We start from the raw sequence: 21464 nt of genomic DNA on the forward strand, positions 1-21464 counted from the left end.
ATGACATTTATTATTTTTCTCTATTATTGTTGCTACTATTACATTTATTTTACTCTATTTTTATTATTATTAATAATACATCTATTATTTCATTCTGATCTTATTATTATTGCATTTATTATTTTCCTGTATTTATTATTGCTTGTATGATTTTCCTTTATTTATTATTATTATTATTACATGTATTATTTTACACTTGCCTAGTTTCCAACAGACCTCACAACCTCTGGAGGGTGCCTGCTATAGATATGGGCGAAACGTCAGGGGAGAATGCTTCTGGGGCATGGCCGGATAGCTGAGAAAACTCACAGCAACCCAAAGTTCATTCATATAAACCCCACTTGCCTAGTTTCCAACAGACCTCACAACCTCTGAGGGTGCCTGCTATAGATGTGGGCGAAACGTCAGGAGAGAATGCTTATGGGGCGTGGCCAGACAGGCCGGAAAACTCACAGCAACCCAAAGTTCATTCATATAAACCCCACTTGCCAAGTTTCCAACAGATCTCACAATCTCTGAGGGTGCCTGCCATAGATGTGGGCGAAACGTCAGGAGAGAATGCTTCCGGGGCATGGCTAGATAGCTCAGCAAACTCACAGCAACCCAAAGTCCATTCATATAAACCCCACTTGCCTAGTTTCCAACAGACCTCACAACCTCTGATGGTGCCTGCTATAGATGTGGGAGAAACGTCAGGAGAGAATGCTTCTGGGGCGTGGCCAGATAGCTGAGAAAACTCACAGTAACCCAAAGTTCATTCATATAAACCCCACTTGCCTAGTTTCCAACAGACCTCACAACCTCTGGAGGGTGCCTGCTATAGATATGGGCGAAACGTCAGGAGAGAATGCTTCTGGGGCGTGACCAGATAGCTCAGAAAACTCACAGCAATCCAAAGTTCATTAATAATATAAACCCCACTTGCCTAGTTTCCAACAGACCTCACTAACCTCTGAGGGTGCCTGCTATAGATGTGGGAGAAACGTCAGGAGAGAATGCTTCTGGGGTGTGGCCAGATAGCTCAGAAAACTCACAGCAACCCAAAGTTCATTCATATAAACCCCACTTGCCTAGTTTCCAACAGACCTCACAACCTCTGGAGGGTGCCTGCCATAGATGTGGGCGAAACATCAGGAGAGAATGCTTCTGGGGCGTGGCTAGATAGCTCAGAAAACTCACAGCAACCCAAAGTTCATTCATATAAACCCCACTTGCCTAGTTTCCAACAGACCTCACAACCTCTGAGGGTGCCTGCTATAGATGTGGGCGAAACGTCAGGAGAGAATGCTTCTGCGGCGTTGCCAGACAGACCGGAAAACTCACAGCAACCCAAAGTTCATTCATATAAACCCCACTTGCCTAGTTTCCAACAGACCTCACAACCTCTGGAGGGTGCCTGCTATAGATATGGGCGAAACGTCAGGAGAGAATGCTTCTGGGGCGTGACCAGATAGCTCAGAAAACTCACAGCAATCCAAAGTTCATTAATAATATAAACCCCACTTGCCTAGTTTCCAACAGACCTCACTAACCTCTGAGGGTGCCTGCTATAGATGTGGGCGAAACGTCAGGAGAGAATGCTTCTGGGGCAACCCACATTCACTAGCACTATGATTTCTCTCCGTCTAATCTAACGCCATCTGCCGGGATGGCTTGGAGGGCGCTTTCCCTGCATGGAGACAGAAGGGGGTTGGACTGGATGGCCTTTGGGGTTCCCTTCAACTCCAAGGCCCTGGGATTGCATGCGCGCTGCGCTGATTCTCAGCCTTGTGCGCCTGGCTTGGCGCGCTCCGCCTCTTTGCGCTCCGGCCTCAACAGGAGGAGGAGGAGCCAAGAAGAGGAGGAGCCGCAGCAGCCATGGCCGTCGTCGTCGCCATGGCCTTGCAGCGGGGCCGGAGCCCCAGCGCCCCCCAAAGGGGTCCATGCTTGGCGGCGTGGCTGCTCCCGCTGCTGTCCTTGCTGCTGCTGCCGGAGGCTTGCTGGGGGTCGGCGTCGGGAGGCGCGGTGGCCCTGGAGGAGGAGATCGTGTCGGAGAAGGCGGCCGAGGCCAGCCACCGGCAGGACAGCGCCAACCTGCTCATCTTCATCCTCCTCCTCACCCTCACCATCCTCACCATCTGGCTCTTCAAGCACCGCCGGGCCCGCTTCCTCCACGAGACGGGCCTCGCCATGATCTACGGTGGGTCCAAAGGGGGTGTGTATGGGGGGGGGGTGTATATTGGAGACCCCTCCCCAAACCCAGAAGGTCCCCCCCTATCATTCTCCAAAAAGTCTAGACAGTAGGCACCAACAAGGGCTTGGGAGTCTTTCACATCTTGGAGATAGAACCCAAGCCTCAACATTTAGTAATATATATGTCCACCTACATCACGAGATGCGTTGGAAGTGGGTCTCAAGGTAAACATGGAATTCTTGGAGTTATGTATTTTGGATATTTGTTTGGAAGGGATTTTGAAATATTCCTATTTGCATCTCGGTGCATCATATCTTGGAGATAGAACCCAAGCCTCAACATTTGGTAATATGTCCACCTACATCATGAGATGCATTGGAAGCGGGTCTCAAGGTAAACATGGAATTCTTGAAGCTGTTATGTGTTAGGTATGTTGGATATTTTGGAGTATTTCTGTTTGCATCTTGGTGCATCACATCTTGGAGATGGGACCCAAGCCTCAACATTTGGTAATATATATGTCCACCTACATCATGAGATGCGTTCGAAGAGGGTCTCAAGGTAAACATGGAATTCTTGGAGTTATGTATTTTGGATATTTGTTTGGAAGGGATTTTGGAATATTTCTATTTGCATCTTGGTGCATCATATCTTGGAGATGGGACCCAAGCCTCAACATAAAGTTTGGGGACCACAAAGGTTTCCCATTTGGGAACATATCAATTCACATCATGAGATGCTTTGGAAGTGGGTCTCAAGGTAAACATGGAATTCTTGGAGTTATGTATTTTGGATATTTGTTTGGAAGGGATTTTGAAATATTCCTATTTGCATCTCGGTGCATCGTATCTTGGAGATGGGACCCAAGCCTCAACATTTGGTAATATGTCCACCGACATCATGAGATGCGTTGGAAGTGGGTCTCAAGGTAAACATGGAATTCTTGGAGTTATGTATTTTGGATATTTGATTGGAGGGGATTTTGAAATATTTCTATTTCCATTTCGGTGCATCACGTCTTGGAGATGGGACCCAAGCCTCAACATAAAGTGTTTGGGGACCACAAAGGTTTCCCATTTGGGAACATATCAATTCACATCATGAGATGCTTTGGAAGTGGGTCTCAAGGTAAACATAACATTCTTGGAACTATATGTGTTATGTATTTTGGATATTTGTTTGGAAGGGATTTTGGAATATTTCTATTTACATCTTGGTGCATCATATCTTGGAGATGGGACCCAAGCCTCAACATTTGGTAATATTACAAGATGCATTGGAAGTAGGTCTCAAGGTAAACATGGAATTCTTGGAGCTGTTATGTGTTATGTATGTTGGATATTTTTGGAGTATTTCTGTTTGCACCTCTGTGCATCATATCTTGAAGTTGGGACCCAAGCCTCAACATAAAGCCTTGGGGACCACAAAGCTTTCCCATTTGGGAACATGTCCGGTTGTCCGTTCACATCATGAGATGCTTTCGAAGTGGGGCTCAAGGTAAACATGACATTCTTGGAGCTGTATGTGTTATGTATTTTGGATATTTGTTTGGAAGGGATTTTGGAATATTTCTATTTACATCTTGGTGCATCAGAACTTGGAGCTGGGACCCAAGCCTCAACATAAAATGTTTGGGAGCAAAAAAGGTTCCAGATTTGGGAATATTTATATTTGTATGTATATACATACACAATATCTTGGAGATGGGGCACAAGCGTTTGGGACCACATAGGATTTTCATTTGGTAATATTTGCTTCCATATCATTAAATGTCTTGGAATTGGGACTCAAGGTAAACATGACATTCTTGGAGCTGGATGCGTTTTGTATTTTGGGGTTTTGGGGGGACTTTGGAATATTTCTATCCGCATCTCAGTGCATAATATCTTGGAGATGGGACCCAATTCTAACCACAAAGGGTTTGGGACCATAAAGGTTCCCGTTTTGGGAATGTTTGCATCCACATCATGAGATGCCTTGAAATTGGGGCTCAAGGTAAACATGAAATATTGGAGCCAAATGTGTCCTGTATTTTGGATATTTGTTTAGAAGGGATTTTGGAATATTTCCATTTGTATCTTGGTGCATAATATCTTGGAGATGGGACTCAAACCTCAACATAATTTTTTTGGGAGCAGAAAAGCCTTCAGATTTGGGGATATTTCTATTTGTACATACATACATATATACATATATACATATATACATATATACATATATATACATATATATATATATATATATATATATATATATATATATATATATATACACACACACACACATACATACATAATATCTTGGTAGATGGGACCCAAGTCTAATCACATAGTGTTTGGGATTACAAAGGTTTCCCATTTGGTAATATTTGCACCCACGTCATGAGATGCTTTGGAAGTGGGACTCAATGTAAATATGAAATTATTGGAGCCAAATGTGTTTTGGAATATTTCTTTTTGCATCTCAGTGCATTATAGCTTGGAGATGGGATCCAATTTTAACCAGAAAGGGTTTGGGACCATAAGGGTTTCCGATTTGGGAATATATGCATTTACATCATGAGATGCTTTGGAACTGGGACTCAAAATAAACATGACATTCTTGGAGCTGGATGTGTTTTTTATTTTGGATATTTTTGTGCATCTCAGTGCAAAATATCTTGGAGATGTGACTCAATTCTAAAAGCAAAATCTTTGAGACCTCAAAGGTTTCTGATTTGGGCATATTTGTATTTGTGTGTGTGTGTGCGTGTGTGTGTGTGTATATATATATATATATAAATGTATGTATGTATACATATATATATATGTGTGTGTGTATGTGTGTGTGTGTGTGTGTGTGTGTGTGTGTGTGTGTGTGTGTGTGTGTGTATATATATATATACACACACACATACATACATACATAATATCTTGGAGATGCGACCCAAGCCTAAACACAAAATGTTTGGCACCAAAAGGATTTTGATTAAATGTCATGGTAGTGGGACTCAAGGTACACATGAAATTCCAGGGTCCAGAAGGGTTTCAGATTTGGGCATATTTCCATCCTCATCATCTTGGAGATGGGACTGAAGCCTAAGCATGAAAGGGCTTTCGAGTTTGGAATATTTGTATTTGCATCTGCATATATAACGTCTTGGAGATGGGATCCAGGCCTAAAAAAAAACCCAAAGTGTTTGGGACCACAAGGATTCGGGGTTTTGGAATATTTTCATCCACATCATGAAAGGTCCTGGAGGTGGGACCAAAAGGGTTTTGGATTTTTGAATACCGTAAATACTCGAGTATAAGCCAACCCGAATATAAGCTGAGGCACTTAATTTTACCACAAAAAACCGGGGAAAACATTGACTCCAGTATAAGCCGAGGGTGGTAAATTTCAGAAATAAAAATAGATACCAATAAAATTACATGAATTGAGTCATCCGTAGGTTAAATGTTTTTGAATATTTACATCAAGCTCAAATTTAAGATAAGACTGTCCAACTCTGATCAAATCATTAATAATAATAATAATAATAATAAAAAAAAACTTTATTTATACCCTGCCACCATCTCCCCAACAGGGACTTATTCTCATCTTCTTCAATGTAAATGTGCTTATGTATCCTTTTAATAATAATAGAGTAAAATAATACATGTAATAATAATAATAATAATAATAATAATAATAATAAATACAGGAAAAATACATGTAATAATAAATAGGGTAAAATAATAAAGGTAATAATAATAAGATCAGAGTGAAAAAATAAATGTATTAATAATAAAAAATAGAGTAAAATAAATGTAATAGTAGCAACAATAATAGAGAAAAATAATAAATGTACCATATATTCTCGAGTATAAGCTGACCCAAATATAAGCCAACCAGGACCCTCACCCGAGTATAAGCCGAGGGGGGCTTTTTCAGTCTTTAAAAAAGGGCTGAAAAACTAGGCTTATATTCGAGTATATACAGTATTTGCATCTCTATAATGGGATATCACAGAGATGAAACTCAAGCCTTAGCATAAAGTGTTTCGGATCAGAATGGTTTCCGATTTTGGGATAGTTCCGCCAACATAATAACAACATGTCTAGGAGATAAACGTGAAATGCTTGGGAACAGAAGCATTTTGGATTTGGGGGTTGGGGGCGATTTTGGCATGCCTGTATTTGCACACATATAAATAATACCTTGGAGCTGGGACTCAAGATAAACAAGGTTCAGAAAGAGTGGGAGAAAGTGGAGAAATATTGTAAGGAATCAGTTGTCCCTGTCAACAAAAACAAGCATCCGGTATTTAAGTTTCTTACCAAATGGGATGCAAGAAGAATATTTATTAAACTGCCAAAATTTTGTTCTTTTGGAAAGGACATCCTGCAGCACATTTTGTGATAGTTTTTCAATGAATATCTCATTGATTCTCAACCTATTCAATGTTGTTGCGTGTCACTTCCCCTCCACGGCTTCTTGGGCCATTTGTAGATAGGAAATTCACAGAAATAAAATATATTATTATTATTACTATTATTATTATTATATTTGCATTATGAGGCTGGGAACATATTATTATTATTATTATTATTATTATTGGCTGGGAAGAAATAAAACATTATTGTTGTTGTTGTTGTTGTTGCTGTGATATTTGCATTATGAGGCTGGGAACAAATAAAACATATAATAATAATTATAATAACAATATTTGCATTATGAGGCCGGGAATAAATAAAATATAGTATTATTATTACTATTATTATTATATTTGCATTATGAGGCTGGGAATATATTATTATTATTATATTTGCAATATGAGGCTGGGAACTTATTATTATTATAATATTTGCATTATGAGGCTGGGAACATATTATTATTATTATTATTGGCTGGGAAGAAATAAAACATTATTATTATTATTATTATTGTTGTTGTTGCTGCTGTTATATTTGCATTATGAGGCTGGGAACAAATAAAACATATAATAATAATGATAATAATAATATTTGCATTATGAGGCCAGGAATAAATAAAATATAGTATTATTATTATTATTATTATTATTATTATTATTATTATTATATTTGCAATATGAGGCTGGGAACATATTATTATTATTATATTTGCATTATGAGGCTGGGAACATATTATTATTATTATTATTATTATTATTATTATTATTGGCTGGGAAGAAATAAAACATTATTATTATTGTTGTTGTTGTTGCTGCTGTTATATTTGCATTATGAGGCTGGGAACAAATAAAACATATAATAATAATGATAACAATAATATTTGCATTATGAGGCCAGGAATAAATAAAATATAGTATTATTATTACTATCATTATTATTATATTTGCATTATGAGGCTGGGAATATATTATTATTATTATATTTGCAATATGAGGCTGGGAACATATTATTATTATTATTATTATATTTGCATTATGAGGTTGGGAACATTATTATTATTATTATTATTACTATTATTATATTTGCATTATGAGGCTGGGAACATATTATTAACATTATTATTATTATATTCTCAACCTGTTAAATGTTGTTGCGTGTCATTTCCCCTCCATGGCTTCTTGGGCCATTTGTAGATAGGAAATTCACAGAAATTCCTCTCCTTCCTCTCAAGTTTCCTGAGTAGGCACTCACTTCTTCTTGAAGAAGGCATTGCAAGCAGAACAGGATTGAGAAATCGGAGAAAGCCGGTTGCTCAATTGGAAGGAGGTTGAAAGCAGCTTGAAATGGAGATTTCCATTGAGGCCGGGTCTCAAGAGGTTGCCATTGACCGGAAACTTCAAGGCACATGACAACAACGACAACAACAACGTTCTTTTCTTTTGTCTCATAAAAATAGCTCATCTGGCCAAAAAATGTAATCCGCCAAATGCTGTGTCTGTGGTGCCATGACAAATGTCTTCATCTACAGAGTATCCCATGACTGTTTGGTTTTTTTATTTTTGGCTGCAAAGTTGTAATGTAATTAAAGGGAAAAGCAAGCGGAGAAATGAAAAGCATCTCTTAATCATACAGAAAAGGCTGGGGAGAGATTGTTATCATATTCTCTGGTTTTGTGAAGATTTTATTTATTTATCATGTCAGAAATGAATTGAGAATACAGTTATAATGTATAAAAAGAACCACAGAACAAAGTTAAAACCCAGTCTTCTGTGAGCCCAGGAGGGAGCTTCTCATCTAGTATCAGTCACTGATAGAGGTTCCAGGTTTTAGCCTGCCACTTTTGGACTCTTGCTTGCTGAGATGTTCCTGCGAGTATCTCTGTAGATCATAGAATGCTATTTGTGATGATGATGATCGAGGGGACGGCCATCTGTTGGGCGTGGTTGGATTGTGTTTTTCCTTCATGGCAAAAGAGGGTTGCACTGGATGGCGTTTAGGGGTCTTTTCCAACTCTAGGATTCTATGGTTTGATTATGATGATTATGATCATGCAGGGCTAAATGGCCATCTGTCCGGGGTGCTTTGATTGTGCTTTTCCTTCGGTTGGACTAGATGGCCTTTAGGGGTCCCTTCAAACTCTAGGATTCTATGGTTCAATGATGATGATTCTAGTATTATTATTATTATTATTATTATTATTGTTATTACTGTTATTAATCAGGGACTGGATGGCCATCTGTTGAGGGTGCTTTGATTGTACTTTTCCTTCGGTTGGACTGGATGGCCTTTGGGGGTCCTTTCCAACTGTAGGATTCTATGGTTCGATGATGATAATTCTATTATTATTATTATTATTATTATATGACACAGCAAACAAGATAGACATGCTGGATTTCGTATCACAAAACCACAAGTCGAACACTTCCTAAGCGTCTAGGGCTGTGTGATGTATTTTCGGATGATGCATGCAGATCCCAGAAGGGTGGCCTTTTGCAGTTGGCAGATCATAATTTTGTCAATGCCTATTGTTTCCAAATGCCGGCTGAGATCTTTTTAGTATTATTATTATTATTTTGACACAGCAAACAAAATAGACATTCTGGATTTCGTATCACAAAATCACAAGTCGAACACTTCCCAAGTGTCTAGGGCTGTGTGATGTATTTTCGGATGATGCATGCAGATCCCAGCAGGGTGGCCTTTTGCAGTTGGCAGATCATAATTTTGTCAATGCCTATTGTTTCCAAATGCCGGCTGAGATCTTTTTAGTATTATTATTATTATTTTGACACAGCAAACAAAATAGACATTCTGGATTTCGTATCACAAAATCACAAGTCGAACACTTCCCAAATGTCTAGGACTGTGTGATGCATTTTCGGATGATGCGTGCAGATCCCAGTAGGGTGGCCTTTTGTTATTATTATTATTATTATTACTATTATTAGGCAGGGGCTGGATGGCCATCTGTCAGGGGTATTTTGATTGTGTTTTTCCTTTATGGCAAAAGGAGTTGGACTGGATGGCCTTTAGGGCTCTAGGATTCTGTGGTTCACTGATGATTATGATGATGGTTCTATATTATTATTATTATTATTAATATTATTATTATTAAGCAGGGGCAGTATGGCCATCTGCCAGAGGTGCCTTTTGTTTATGGCAAAAGGGGGTTGGACTGGATGGCCTTTGGGGGTTCTTTCCAGCTCTAGGGTTTTATTCTTCTATATTGATTGCATGCATGCATTGTGAGCAACAACAACAACAACCTTCCCTGTGTTTGCTTGTGCGCAGGAGTGCTGGTGGGCGTGGTCCTCCGCTATGGCATCCACATCCCCAGCGACATCAACAACGTGACCCTGAGCTGCCCAGTCCAAACCAGTCCGGCCACCTTGCTGGTCAACTTCAGCGGCAAGTTCTATGAATACACCTTGAAGGGGGAGATCAGCTCCCACGAGCCCAACAATGTCCAGGACAACGAGATGCTCCGGAAGGTAAGGGCGTTGGGTCCGTCTGCACTGGGGAATTAACCCAGTTTGGCGCCACTTGGACTGCCATGGCTCCATGCTATGGAGATTTCTCCTTCTCTGCCAAAGAACTACAGATCCCATCATTCCATAGCACTGAGCCCTGGCAGTTCTCTTCCAGAACATCCAGTAAAACATAATAAGAATAATACCACAAATACTACAAATCATAATAATACAAAAATGCTACAAATAATAATAAAAATAATTTATTTATTTATTTCGTGTCAAAAGCATTGCATAATAAATACATTTAAAAAGTGATGAAATAAAGGAAATCACAAGCAGCTAAATAGTTTTAGACCAATAATAATAATAATAATAATTTGACCATCAACTCTGAAAAAAACAACCCATACCTTTCATGTAAACCAATGCTAATAGTATTAACATTATTATTATTATTATTATTATTATTAGTGCATTATTATTACTGCATTGTATTATTATTGCATTATTAGTGCATTATATTATTATTATTGCATTATTATTACTGCATTATATTATTATTGCATTATTATTACTGCATTATATTATTATTATTGCATTATTATTACTGCATTATATTATTATTATTATTATTACTGCATATTATTATTATTATTGTATTATTATTACTGCATTATATTATTATTGCATTATTATTACTGCATTATATTATTATTATTATTATTATTATTATTATTATTATTATTATTATCATTGCATTATTATTACTGCATTATATTATTATTACTTTATTATTACCGGCATTATTATGCTGTAATGCATGGCATTATATCACTACTGTGCTATAATATTTTTATAACTGCATTTTCATTGATTCTATTTTAACATTCATACGTATTCCTAGCTTTGAAATTGTATTGTATTAGTTTTACCGTAAGCCTCTTTGAGTCTTTTTTTTAGTATTAATAATAACAATAATAATATATATATTTTCATTTTTTCCTCTTTAATGAAACTCTTTAGGTGACATTCGATCCGGAAGTATTCTTCAATATCCTGCTCCCTCCGATTATATTTTATGCAGGATACAGCTTGAAAAGGGTATGCTCTTCCTCTTTTTTATCCTTTTTAAATGTGTTGGATTTTTACTTGTATTTTAATAGGTTTTAACCATGTATTTTTAATATGCTTAACTCTATTTTCCATGTCTTAGGTTTTAGATTACACTTTGCATTGTTTTTAGCATTTGTTGCCTTGAGTCTCTTTTGACAGGGAGAAAGCAGCAAATAATAATAATAATAATAATCCTGACAGCTGGCACAACAAAACACTGCATGGAAAGTTTCTTGACAAAACTGAAGGAAAAGCTGATAAGGAGAAGACCTGGCTCTGGCTCACGAATGGGACCCTGAAGAAGGAGACAGAAGGCCTGGTCCTTGCAGCCCAGGAGCAAGACATCAGGACAAAGGCAATTCAGGCCAAGATCGAAAAATCAGCTGATGACCCAAAATGCAGACTGTGCAAGGAAACCGACGAAACCATTGATCATATCCTCAGCTGCTGTAAGAAAATTGCACAGACAGACTACAAACAGAGGCACAACTATGTGACCCAAATGATTCATTGGAACTTATGCCTCAAGTACCACCTCCCAGCAGTAAAGAACTGGTGGGATCACAAACCTGCAAAAATATTGGAAAATGAGCACGCAAAGATACTGTGGGACTTCCGAATCCAGACTGACAAAGTTCTGGAACACAACACACCAGACATCACAGTTGTGGAAAAGAAAAAGGTTTGGATCATTGATGTTGCCATCCCAGGTAACAGTCGCATTGACGAAAAACAACAGGAAAAACTCAGCCGTTATCAGGACCTCAAGATTGAACTTCAAAGACTGTGGCAGAAACCAGTGCATGTGGTCCCGGTGGTGATGGGCACACTGGGTGCCGTGCCAAAAGATCTCAGCCGGCATTTGGAAACAATAGACATTGACAAAATCACGATCTGCCAACTGCAAAAGGCCACCCGACTGGGATCTGCGTGCATCATCTGAAAATACATCACAGAGTCCTAGACACTTGGGAAGTGTTCGACTTGTGATTTTGTGATACGAAATCCAGCATATCTATCTTGTTTGCTGTGTCATAATAAAATAAAATAATAATAATAATAATAATAATAATAATAATAATAATATCATCTGAAAATACATCACATAGTCCTAGACACTTGGGAAGTGTTTGACTTGTGATTCAGTGATACAAAATCCAGCATATCTATCTTGTTTGCTGTGTCATAATAATAATAATAATAATAATAATAATAATAATAACAATAATCTGAAAATACATCACACAGTCGTAGACACTTGGGAAGTGTTCGACTTGAAGATTTTGTGATACGAAATCCAGCATATCTATCTTGTTTGCTGTGTCATAATAATAATAATAATAATAATAATAATAATAATAACAACAATAATCTGAAAATACATCACACAGTCGTAGACACTTGGGAAGTGTTCGACTTGTGATTTTGTGATACGAAATCCAGCATATCTATCTTGTTTGCTGTGTCATAATAATAATAATAATAATAATAATAATAATAATAATAATAATAACAACAATAATCTGAAAATACATCACACAGTCGTAGACACTTGGGAAGTGTTCGACTTGTGATTTTGTGATACGAAATCCAGCATATCTATCTTGTTTGCTGTGTCATAATAAAATAATAATAATAACAATAATAATAATAATAATAATAATAATAATAATAATAATAATATGATTTTTATATAATTACTAGCTTGGGTCCCGGATTATTTTTAAAAAGTCGATTTTTTAATTGTACAAAATGCATAAGGTTGTAGATTAACAACAACTGACACTTGACACTTGGCACACTTGTTAAATATGAAAACATTTTTGGAGAAGAAGATAAGCTAATATTTAATTCAAACACTGTCCTAAAAGGTCATCCGATGCAGAGATATATAGGCACAACCCGATATGCAAAGTCATGTGGCCAGTTGGACTTTGCAATGGAATAAATAGCATTTGAAATAGTCACTGTCTTTTTATATCAGGCAAAATGAATTGAAATTGCAGAATCAAGGCCCGGCGTAATGAATGTCTTGCTGACACTGTTCTCAGCAATAAAAAGGTTCAAAGCTATGAAGGCAAAAAGAGCGAAGCATTGATCCATGGCAATGGAAGCGGTATCAAAGTGCATTAATTCTATAGTGTGGCTGCAACCACAGCGAGAAGGCGCTCCTCTATTAGGTTGTGCCTTTATTGTCTTCTTTTCTCCTGTGTCACAATCCGAACAAATGGGTAGATTATCTGTTTCAGAACATCCAGTTAGAAATAACAACAACAACATTTTATGAATAGTAATAATACAAATAATAATATTTATTTACAGCATTTATATTCCGAACTTCTCCAGGGCGGATCACATTACACATATAGGCAAACATTAAATGCCTTTTAACATAGAACAAAGACAAACAAACATAGGCTCCGAGCGGGCCTCGAACTCGTGACCTCCTGGTCAGAGTGATTCATTGCAGTTAATTGCAACTGGCTTGCTCTCCCGCCTGCGCCACAGCCTGGGCCCAAATACAAATAGAAATGGTAATAATGCTAAAAATACAAATAACAATAAAATACTTCTACTTGTTCTACTAATAAAAATAATAATGAAAATAATAATAATAACAATTTGACCATCAGCTCTGGAAAAAACACCCCATTCCTTTCAGGGCAACCAATGTTAATATTATTAACTATTATTGTTGTTATGTTGTTGTTGTTTTTGCTGCATGATGTTATTATTATTATTGCATTGTTATTACTGTATTATATCACTACTATTGCATTATTGTTACTTCATTATACTACCATTGCATTATTGTTGCTGCATTATATTACTACTGTTGCTACTACTGCATTATTATTACTTCATTATAGTACTATTGCATTATTATTACTTCATTTTATTATTATTGCATTACTATTACTGCATTATATTATTATTGCATTACTGCATTATATCATTATTATATTACTATTGCATTATATTATTATTATTATTATTGCACTACTATTCTACATTACTATTACTGTATTATATTATTACTAGCTGTGCCCGGCCACGCGTTGCTGTGGCGAAGTCTGGTGGTCTGGGAAATAAAGTATTGAGGAATTGGTGGTAGTTAAGGTAAAGGGTTAAGGTTTTCCCCTGACATTAAGTCTAGTCGTTTCTGACTCTGGGGGTTGGTGCTCATCTGGAGTCTACACTGCCATATAATCCAGTTGAAATCAGATAATCTTATTTTATAGGCAGTGTGGAAGAGGCCTGATTGAAGTGGTCCTGGGCTGAGTGGGTTGCTAGGAGACCAAGTGGGTGGAGCTTAGCCTTCTAACTGACAGCAGACCAAGCGAGTAGAGCTTAGCCTTCTAACTGGCAGCAATTGGATAAAAACAATTATTCCTCTCTCTCTAATTAGGACTTTATTTTTCTTTTCTTTTTGTTGTATGAACGTAGAGGCATGGATGAGGGGTTGTGCTGCCAAGTTTAGTGTTTCTGGGATGTGTAGTTTTGTTGTTTTGTCCTAGGCTGAAATTTCATTACCCTTTTACCCTGTTTCCCCGAAAATAAGACATCCCCAAAAAATAAGACCTAGCAGAGGTTTTGCTAAATTGCTAAATATAAGGCCTCCCCTGAAAGTAAGACCTAGCAAAGTTTTTGTTTGGAAGCATGCCCAGCGCCCGCCAAACAAAACACCAGAACACATGGAAATAATGGTAATAATATATTAAAATGTTATATTATTTATATTTATACAGTAGTAACAAGAAATTTGTGACAGGAATCATAGTTTGTCTGGTTTGGTTATGTTGGTTTGTGATGACAACTACTGTACAGTATATAATAAAGGTTCATTTTTTTGTTCAACAATAAATGTGAATTCTTCTTCGTGGAAAAATAAGACATCCCCTAAAAATAAGACCTAGCACATCTTTGGGAGTAAAAAATAATATAAGACACTGTCTTATTTTCGGGGAAACACGGTATATACTGTATATAGATTATTGCATTACTACTATTATTGCATTATCTATATATATAATAAAAGTGAAATCGGAGTATGTATCAGCGTTTTGATTGGCCTGGCGGAATATGTCCTCGCGATTTGATTGGCCGCCACTATCCCAGGCTACTGAGACCAACAGGAATGACGGATCTGCACCAAACTTGGCAGATTTCATCCCCACAATGCAATTTATGACCTGCTGCCATTTGGGGGAGGATGGACCACAGATGATGGGATTTGCAGTACTTTCAAACACTTGAACTCCCACAGACTACTGCAATGCCCACCAATGATAGAAATGGACCAAACTTGGCACACAGAACTCCTGTCGACCCCTTTACATCCTGATGTATATTAGGGCAGGATGGACCAAGGATGATGGAATTTGCAGTACCTTCCCTCACTTCTTGAGACCACAGCAACTGCCACAAATCACACAACTGAACCAAACCAGGCACACATATCCCAAATGACACACTTCACATGCTGCAGAAGTTTGACGGAGGCTGGACCAAGGATTATGGGATTTGCAGTACATTCATCCAATTCACCTCCCACAAACCACTGTGATGCCCATGAATGACAAAACGGTATCAAACTTGACACGCACGTGCAGGGTAGCCCACTTTACAGCCTGGTGCAGTTTGGGGGAGGAGGGACCGTGGATGATGGGACTTACAATATCTTCATTCACTTCCTGGGACTACTGTGACCCCCACCAATGACTGATCAAGACCAAACTTGGCACATAGAGCCACCATGGCCCACTCTACATCTTGGTGAGATTTGAAAGAGCTTGGACCTTGGATGATGGGACTTGTAGTATATTCATTCACTTCCCGAGACCACTGTCACCCCATCAATGTCTCATCAAGACCAAACTTCAAACAAACAACACCCATGACTCACTCTACACCCAGGTGCAGTTTGGAGGACGATGGGACTTCCAATACCTTCACTCACTTCCTGAGAGCACCGCGACCCGCACAAATGACTGATCAAGACCAAACATGGTACATGGAGCCCCCATGACCTACTCTACATACTGGCTCTGTTTGGAGGGGGGTGGACACTGGACGATGGGGCTTGCATATGGGAGTTGGAGCTCACCCGCACCCACTGAACCCAGCTCGCATTGGATATAGGCTACACTTGGAACACAGGCAAACAAGGCCTTTCTCAAATGACCCGGGCATCGCCGGGTCTCCAAGCTAGTATCATTATAATTACTGCATTGTTATTCCTGTATTTTATTATTATTATTGTATTATTATTATTGCTGCATTATTATTATATGATATTATGTTACATTATTATTACAATTTCTTTTCCCAGCGGCATTTCTTCCGAAACCTGGGCTCCATCTTGGCGTATGCCTTCCTTGGAACAGCCATCTCCTGTTTTGTGATTGGGTGAGTTTTCCCCATTCTATAAGACACAGTCCCTATATGTTCTTTTCCCTTAAAGCAGGGGTCCTCAAACTTTTTAAGCCGAGGGCCGGTCCACAATCCTTCAGACTGTTGAGGGGCCGGATTATAATTTGAAAAAAAAAATCTCAGTTACCCTTGTTGTCTTATATGTGTTTTATTGTATCGAGAAATGAGAATTTTTGTTGTTATAAGAAATGTATGGAGTTGCTCAGAAACCTCTCAATAAAAATTAATTATAAAAAAGACAAAAAATACAAACAAATTCTGGTGCACACTGCACATGTCTTATTTGAAGTGCAAAAGCAACAACAACTACAAGAACAATGAAAGAACAATACAATATTTAAAAATAAAAATAATTTTAACCAACATACATTTATCAGGATTTCAATAGGAAGTGCTTCTGCTTTTGGCCAATGAGATAGTCAAGTTAATTAGGGTTGTTGTTGTTGTTGCTGTTGTTGTTGTGTGCCTTCAAGTCATTTCAGACTTTGGGCGAGCCTAGGTCTAAAATTTATTTATTTATTTACTGCATTTATTTACTACATTTGTATCACACCCTTCTCACCCCAAAGGGGACTCAGAGTGGCTTACAAGTTATATGTACATACAATATATAATATTATTAGCATATCACAATATTAGCATTATATATTACTATATCGAACTATACCACTATACTGTAATATTATTAGTAATATTATACGTAATATAGAATATATAATTAATATTATTATGATATGGTATTATTATTAGTGTTATATTGTATAACATTATAATATTATTATCAATATTATATGTATATACAATATATTATATTATAAAACTGAGGGCGGGGGCCAGGTAAATGACCTCGGAGGGCCGCATCCGGCCCCCGGGCCTTAGTTTGGGGACCCCTGCCTTAAAGCTTCCTATCTGGGTGGATGACTGTATGAAGCCCAGGTGAGACTAGTGCCCGTGGTGGCCACAAAGGTGCCCGTGGTGGCCACAAAGGCTAATGGCTCTGTGTCCCTTCCTGGCAGGTCCATCATGTATGGTTGCGTGGCTCTCATGAAGGTCATGGGGCAGCTGGGAGGGGACTTCTACTTCACCGACTGCCTCTTGTTCGGGGCCATCGCCTCCGCCACCGACCCAGGTACGTTATTATAATGGATGTATATATGGACAACGGTCCCTTTATTTCCCACTTTGACTTACTATTACTATACTATTCACATAATATAATAATAACATCCATTTTAATATTAATAATAATAATAATACAATGGAATAATTTCCAGCAATGGTACAGGATTATTTTAATGTGATTTTTGAAAATATATAATGGTGTGTTTTTATCTATGTATTTTATGGTCATACGTTTTGGCTTATGCTGGAGGCTGGGAACAAATAAAACATATGATGATGATGATGATGATTATTATTATTATTGGAGCCTCCAGTGGTGTAGTGGATTAAAGCCTCGTGACTTGAAGGTTGGGTTGCTGACCTGAAGGCTGCCAGGTTCGAATCCCACCTGGGGAGAGTGCGGATGAGCTCCCTCTGTCAGCTCCAGCTCCATGCGGGGACATGAGAGAAGCCTCCCACAAGGATGGTAAAAACATCAAAATATCTGGGCGTCCCGTGGGCAACGTCCTTGCAGACAGCCAATTCTCTCACTCCAGAAGCAACTCTGGTTGCTCCTGACACAATTTTTTTTATTATTATTATTGGAAGAAATAAAACATATTATTATTATTATATTTGCATTATGAACCTGGGAACAAATAAAACATATTATTATTATTATTATTATTATTATTATTATTATTGGCTGGGAAGAAATAGAACATTATTATTGTTGTTGTTGCTGTTATATTTGCATTATGAGGCTGGGAACAAATAAAACATAATAATAATTATAATAATAATATTTGTATTACGAGGCCAGCAATAAATAAAATGTATTATTCCTATTATTATATTTGCATTATGAGGCTGGGAACATATTATTATTATTATTATTATTACTACTATATTTGCATTATGAGGCTGGGAACATATTATTATTATTATTATTATTATTATTATATTTGCATTATGAGGTTGGGAACATATTATTATTATTATTATTATATTTGCATTATGAGGCTGGGAACATATTATTATTATTATTATTATTATTATTATTATTATATTTGCCTTATGAGGCCGGGAACATATTATTATTATTATTATTATTATTATTATTATTATTATTATTATTATTATATTTGCATTATGAGGCTGGGAACATATTATTATTATTATTATTATTATATTTGCATTATGAGGTTGGGAATTAATATTATTATTATTATCATTATTATTAAATTTGCATTATGAGGCCGGGAACATATTATTATTATTATTATTATTATTATTATTATTATATTTGCATTATGAGGCCAGGAACAAATCAAACGTATTATTATTACTATTATGATATTTGCGTCCATGTCTTTCCCAGTGACGGTCCTTGCCATCTTCCATGAGCTTCAGGTCGACGTGGAGCTCTATGCCCTCCTTTTCGGAGAAAGCGTCCTCAACGATGCCGTGGCCATTGTCTTGTCTTCGTAAGTTTCCCCATTTCCTTCCTTCCGATCGAAAAAGAAGTCTTATTTAAGCCCTTATTTATGAGCTGAAAAAGCCTCCCCCGGCTTATAATCGGGTCAAGGTCAAGGCCAGCAAGGGAGCCTGCAGGCTATTGTTTGCAATATGTGATCTATTTCTCTCTTCTCCTCCCTTATCAGTGTGTTTTCTTTTGCAAAGCCTCCCTCGCTCTTAATCAAGGGAATGTTTAGAAAAGAGAGACACCCTTGCAAGTCAGGAAGAGGAAAAATATATATTCATTAATCTTATGAAAGCATTTTCCCCTGAAATATTGGTTAAACTCTCCTACAGATATATAGGCATTAACCCCTTGCAAGCTTTTGCCATCTCTATGTACCTTTATATGTGTATATATCTATATGCATTAATTTTATATAAGAATTTCCCCTCATATGTTTGCAGGTCTTTGCAAATCCTTTATACATCTACCTGTGTATCTGCAGCCATACATATACATTATTTTTATATATGAAATATCATATGTTTGCAACTCTCTGCAAATATCTATATAAAGAGAGATGTCTGGATAGATATGAATATATTCTTACCTACCTATATATAGGGCTTGCAAATATTACAGGGGGAGGGAAATGAATACACAAATATATATAGACATGTCTATATGTGTGTGTGTGTGTGTGTAGTGTGTGTGTGTGTGTGTGTGTGTGTGTGTGTGTGTGTGTGTATATATATATATATATATATATATATATATATATATATATATGGCTTGCAAATAGTGTAGGGGAAATGCACACACACACACAGAGGGATTTGCAAACATTTCAGGGGAAAATGCATATGTGAAATTAGTATCTATAATTATAGATCTATATCTAGCTCTGCATTGTTTATATAAGCATTGACTGTTTGCCTGTTACTATGTTGGAAGCCGGCCTGAGTCCCCATGGAGAGATAGGATGGGATCCAAATGAAGTTGTTTATTATTATTATTATTAGATTATTATTGATACCATATTGTTTTTGTTGCCCCTACTTTTCCACTTATAGAGCTACCGTGTTTCCCCAAAAATAAGACAGTGTCTTATATTATTTTTTACTCCCAAAGATGTGCTAGGTCTTATTTTCAGGGGATGTCTTATTTTTCCATGAAGAAGAATTCATATTCATTGTTGAACAAAAAAAAAATGAACATTTATTCTATACTGTACAGTAGTTGTCATCACAAACCAACATAACTAAACCAGACAAACTGTGACTCCTGTCAAGGATTTCTTGTTACTACCATTATTTCGATATACAACTGGTATGTAATCCGCCCCGAGTCTCTCTGGGGAGATGGAGGCGGGGTATAAAAATAAAATAGTAATAATAATAATAATAATAATAATTATTATTATTATTATTATTATGTACATTTACCAATCCTGCATGCTTTGGTGTTTTGTTTGGCGGGCACCAGGCATGCTTCCAAACAAAAACTTTGCTAGGTTTTACTTTTGGGGGAGGCCTTATATTTAGCAATTCAGCAAAACTTCTACTAGGTCTTATTTTTTGGGGATGTCTTATTTTCAGGGAAACAGGATAGTTTATTGTTTTTCTTTGAAATACGGTAAATATTCAAAAACATTTAACCTACTGATGCCTTGATTAATGAAATGTAATTTTATTGGTATCTATTTTTATTTTTGAAATTTACCCGTTGCTGCTGCAATTCCCACCCTCGGCTTATACTCGAGTCAATAAGTTATCCCAGTTTTTGGTGGTAAAATTAGGTGCCTCGGCTTATATTTGGGTCGGCTTATACTCGAGTATATATATTATTATCATTCCCCGATGAATCCCATCATTTGTAATTCTGTCTATTTCCCCCGCAGCTCGATTGTCGCCTACCAACCGGCGGGAGACAACAGCCACACTTTCGACGTCACCGCAATGTTCAAGTCCATTGGGATTTTCCTGGGGATTTTCAGCGGATCCTTTGCCATGGGAGCCGCCACCGGCGTTGTCACTGCCCTGATATCCTTCCTGAAAGAGATAAATAAGGAGAAATAGGAAAAAGAGATGAAAAAAGGAAGGGAAAGAAGGAAGGATGCCAATGCTTTTGATGGTATTAAGGGCTTTATAGTTTCTTACTCTTTTATGGGTTTTACCTGCATTGTACCCTGTTCTGAACCTTGAGAAGAGACAGGTAAGAAAATATTAATAACAACAACAACAATAATAACAACAATAATTAAAAACAACTTCCGTATATACTCGAGTATAAGCCAACCCGAATATAAGCCG

General features: G+C 37.3%; 1 protein-coding gene across 1 annotated transcript in view; it reads left to right on the forward strand.

Moving 5' to 3' along the window:
- The first annotated feature begins 1806 nt into the window (after positions 1 to 1806).
- The window catches only part of slc9a6 (solute carrier family 9 member A6), a 47059-nt gene continuing 27401 nt past the window's right edge, over positions 1807 to 21464 (forward strand). Inside the window, exons 1-7 of the mRNA XM_062963690.1 lie at positions 1807 to 2179; positions 9862 to 10061; positions 11067 to 11144; positions 16489 to 16565; positions 17606 to 17718; positions 19072 to 19177; positions 21053 to 21194. Of these exons, the coding sequence (XP_062819760.1) occupies positions 1858 to 2179; positions 9862 to 10061; positions 11067 to 11144; positions 16489 to 16565; positions 17606 to 17718; positions 19072 to 19177; positions 21053 to 21194 (1038 nt within the window). The 5' untranslated portion in view covers positions 1807 to 1857. The remainder of the gene's footprint in view (positions 2180 to 9861; positions 10062 to 11066; positions 11145 to 16488; positions 16566 to 17605; positions 17719 to 19071; positions 19178 to 21052; positions 21195 to 21464) is intronic.

This window comes from Anolis carolinensis, unplaced genomic scaffold (genome assembly GCF_035594765.1).
Source record: "Anolis carolinensis isolate JA03-04 unplaced genomic scaffold, rAnoCar3.1.pri scaffold_12, whole genome shotgun sequence".
Taxonomy (NCBI): domain Eukaryota; kingdom Metazoa; phylum Chordata; class Lepidosauria; order Squamata; family Dactyloidae; genus Anolis; species Anolis carolinensis.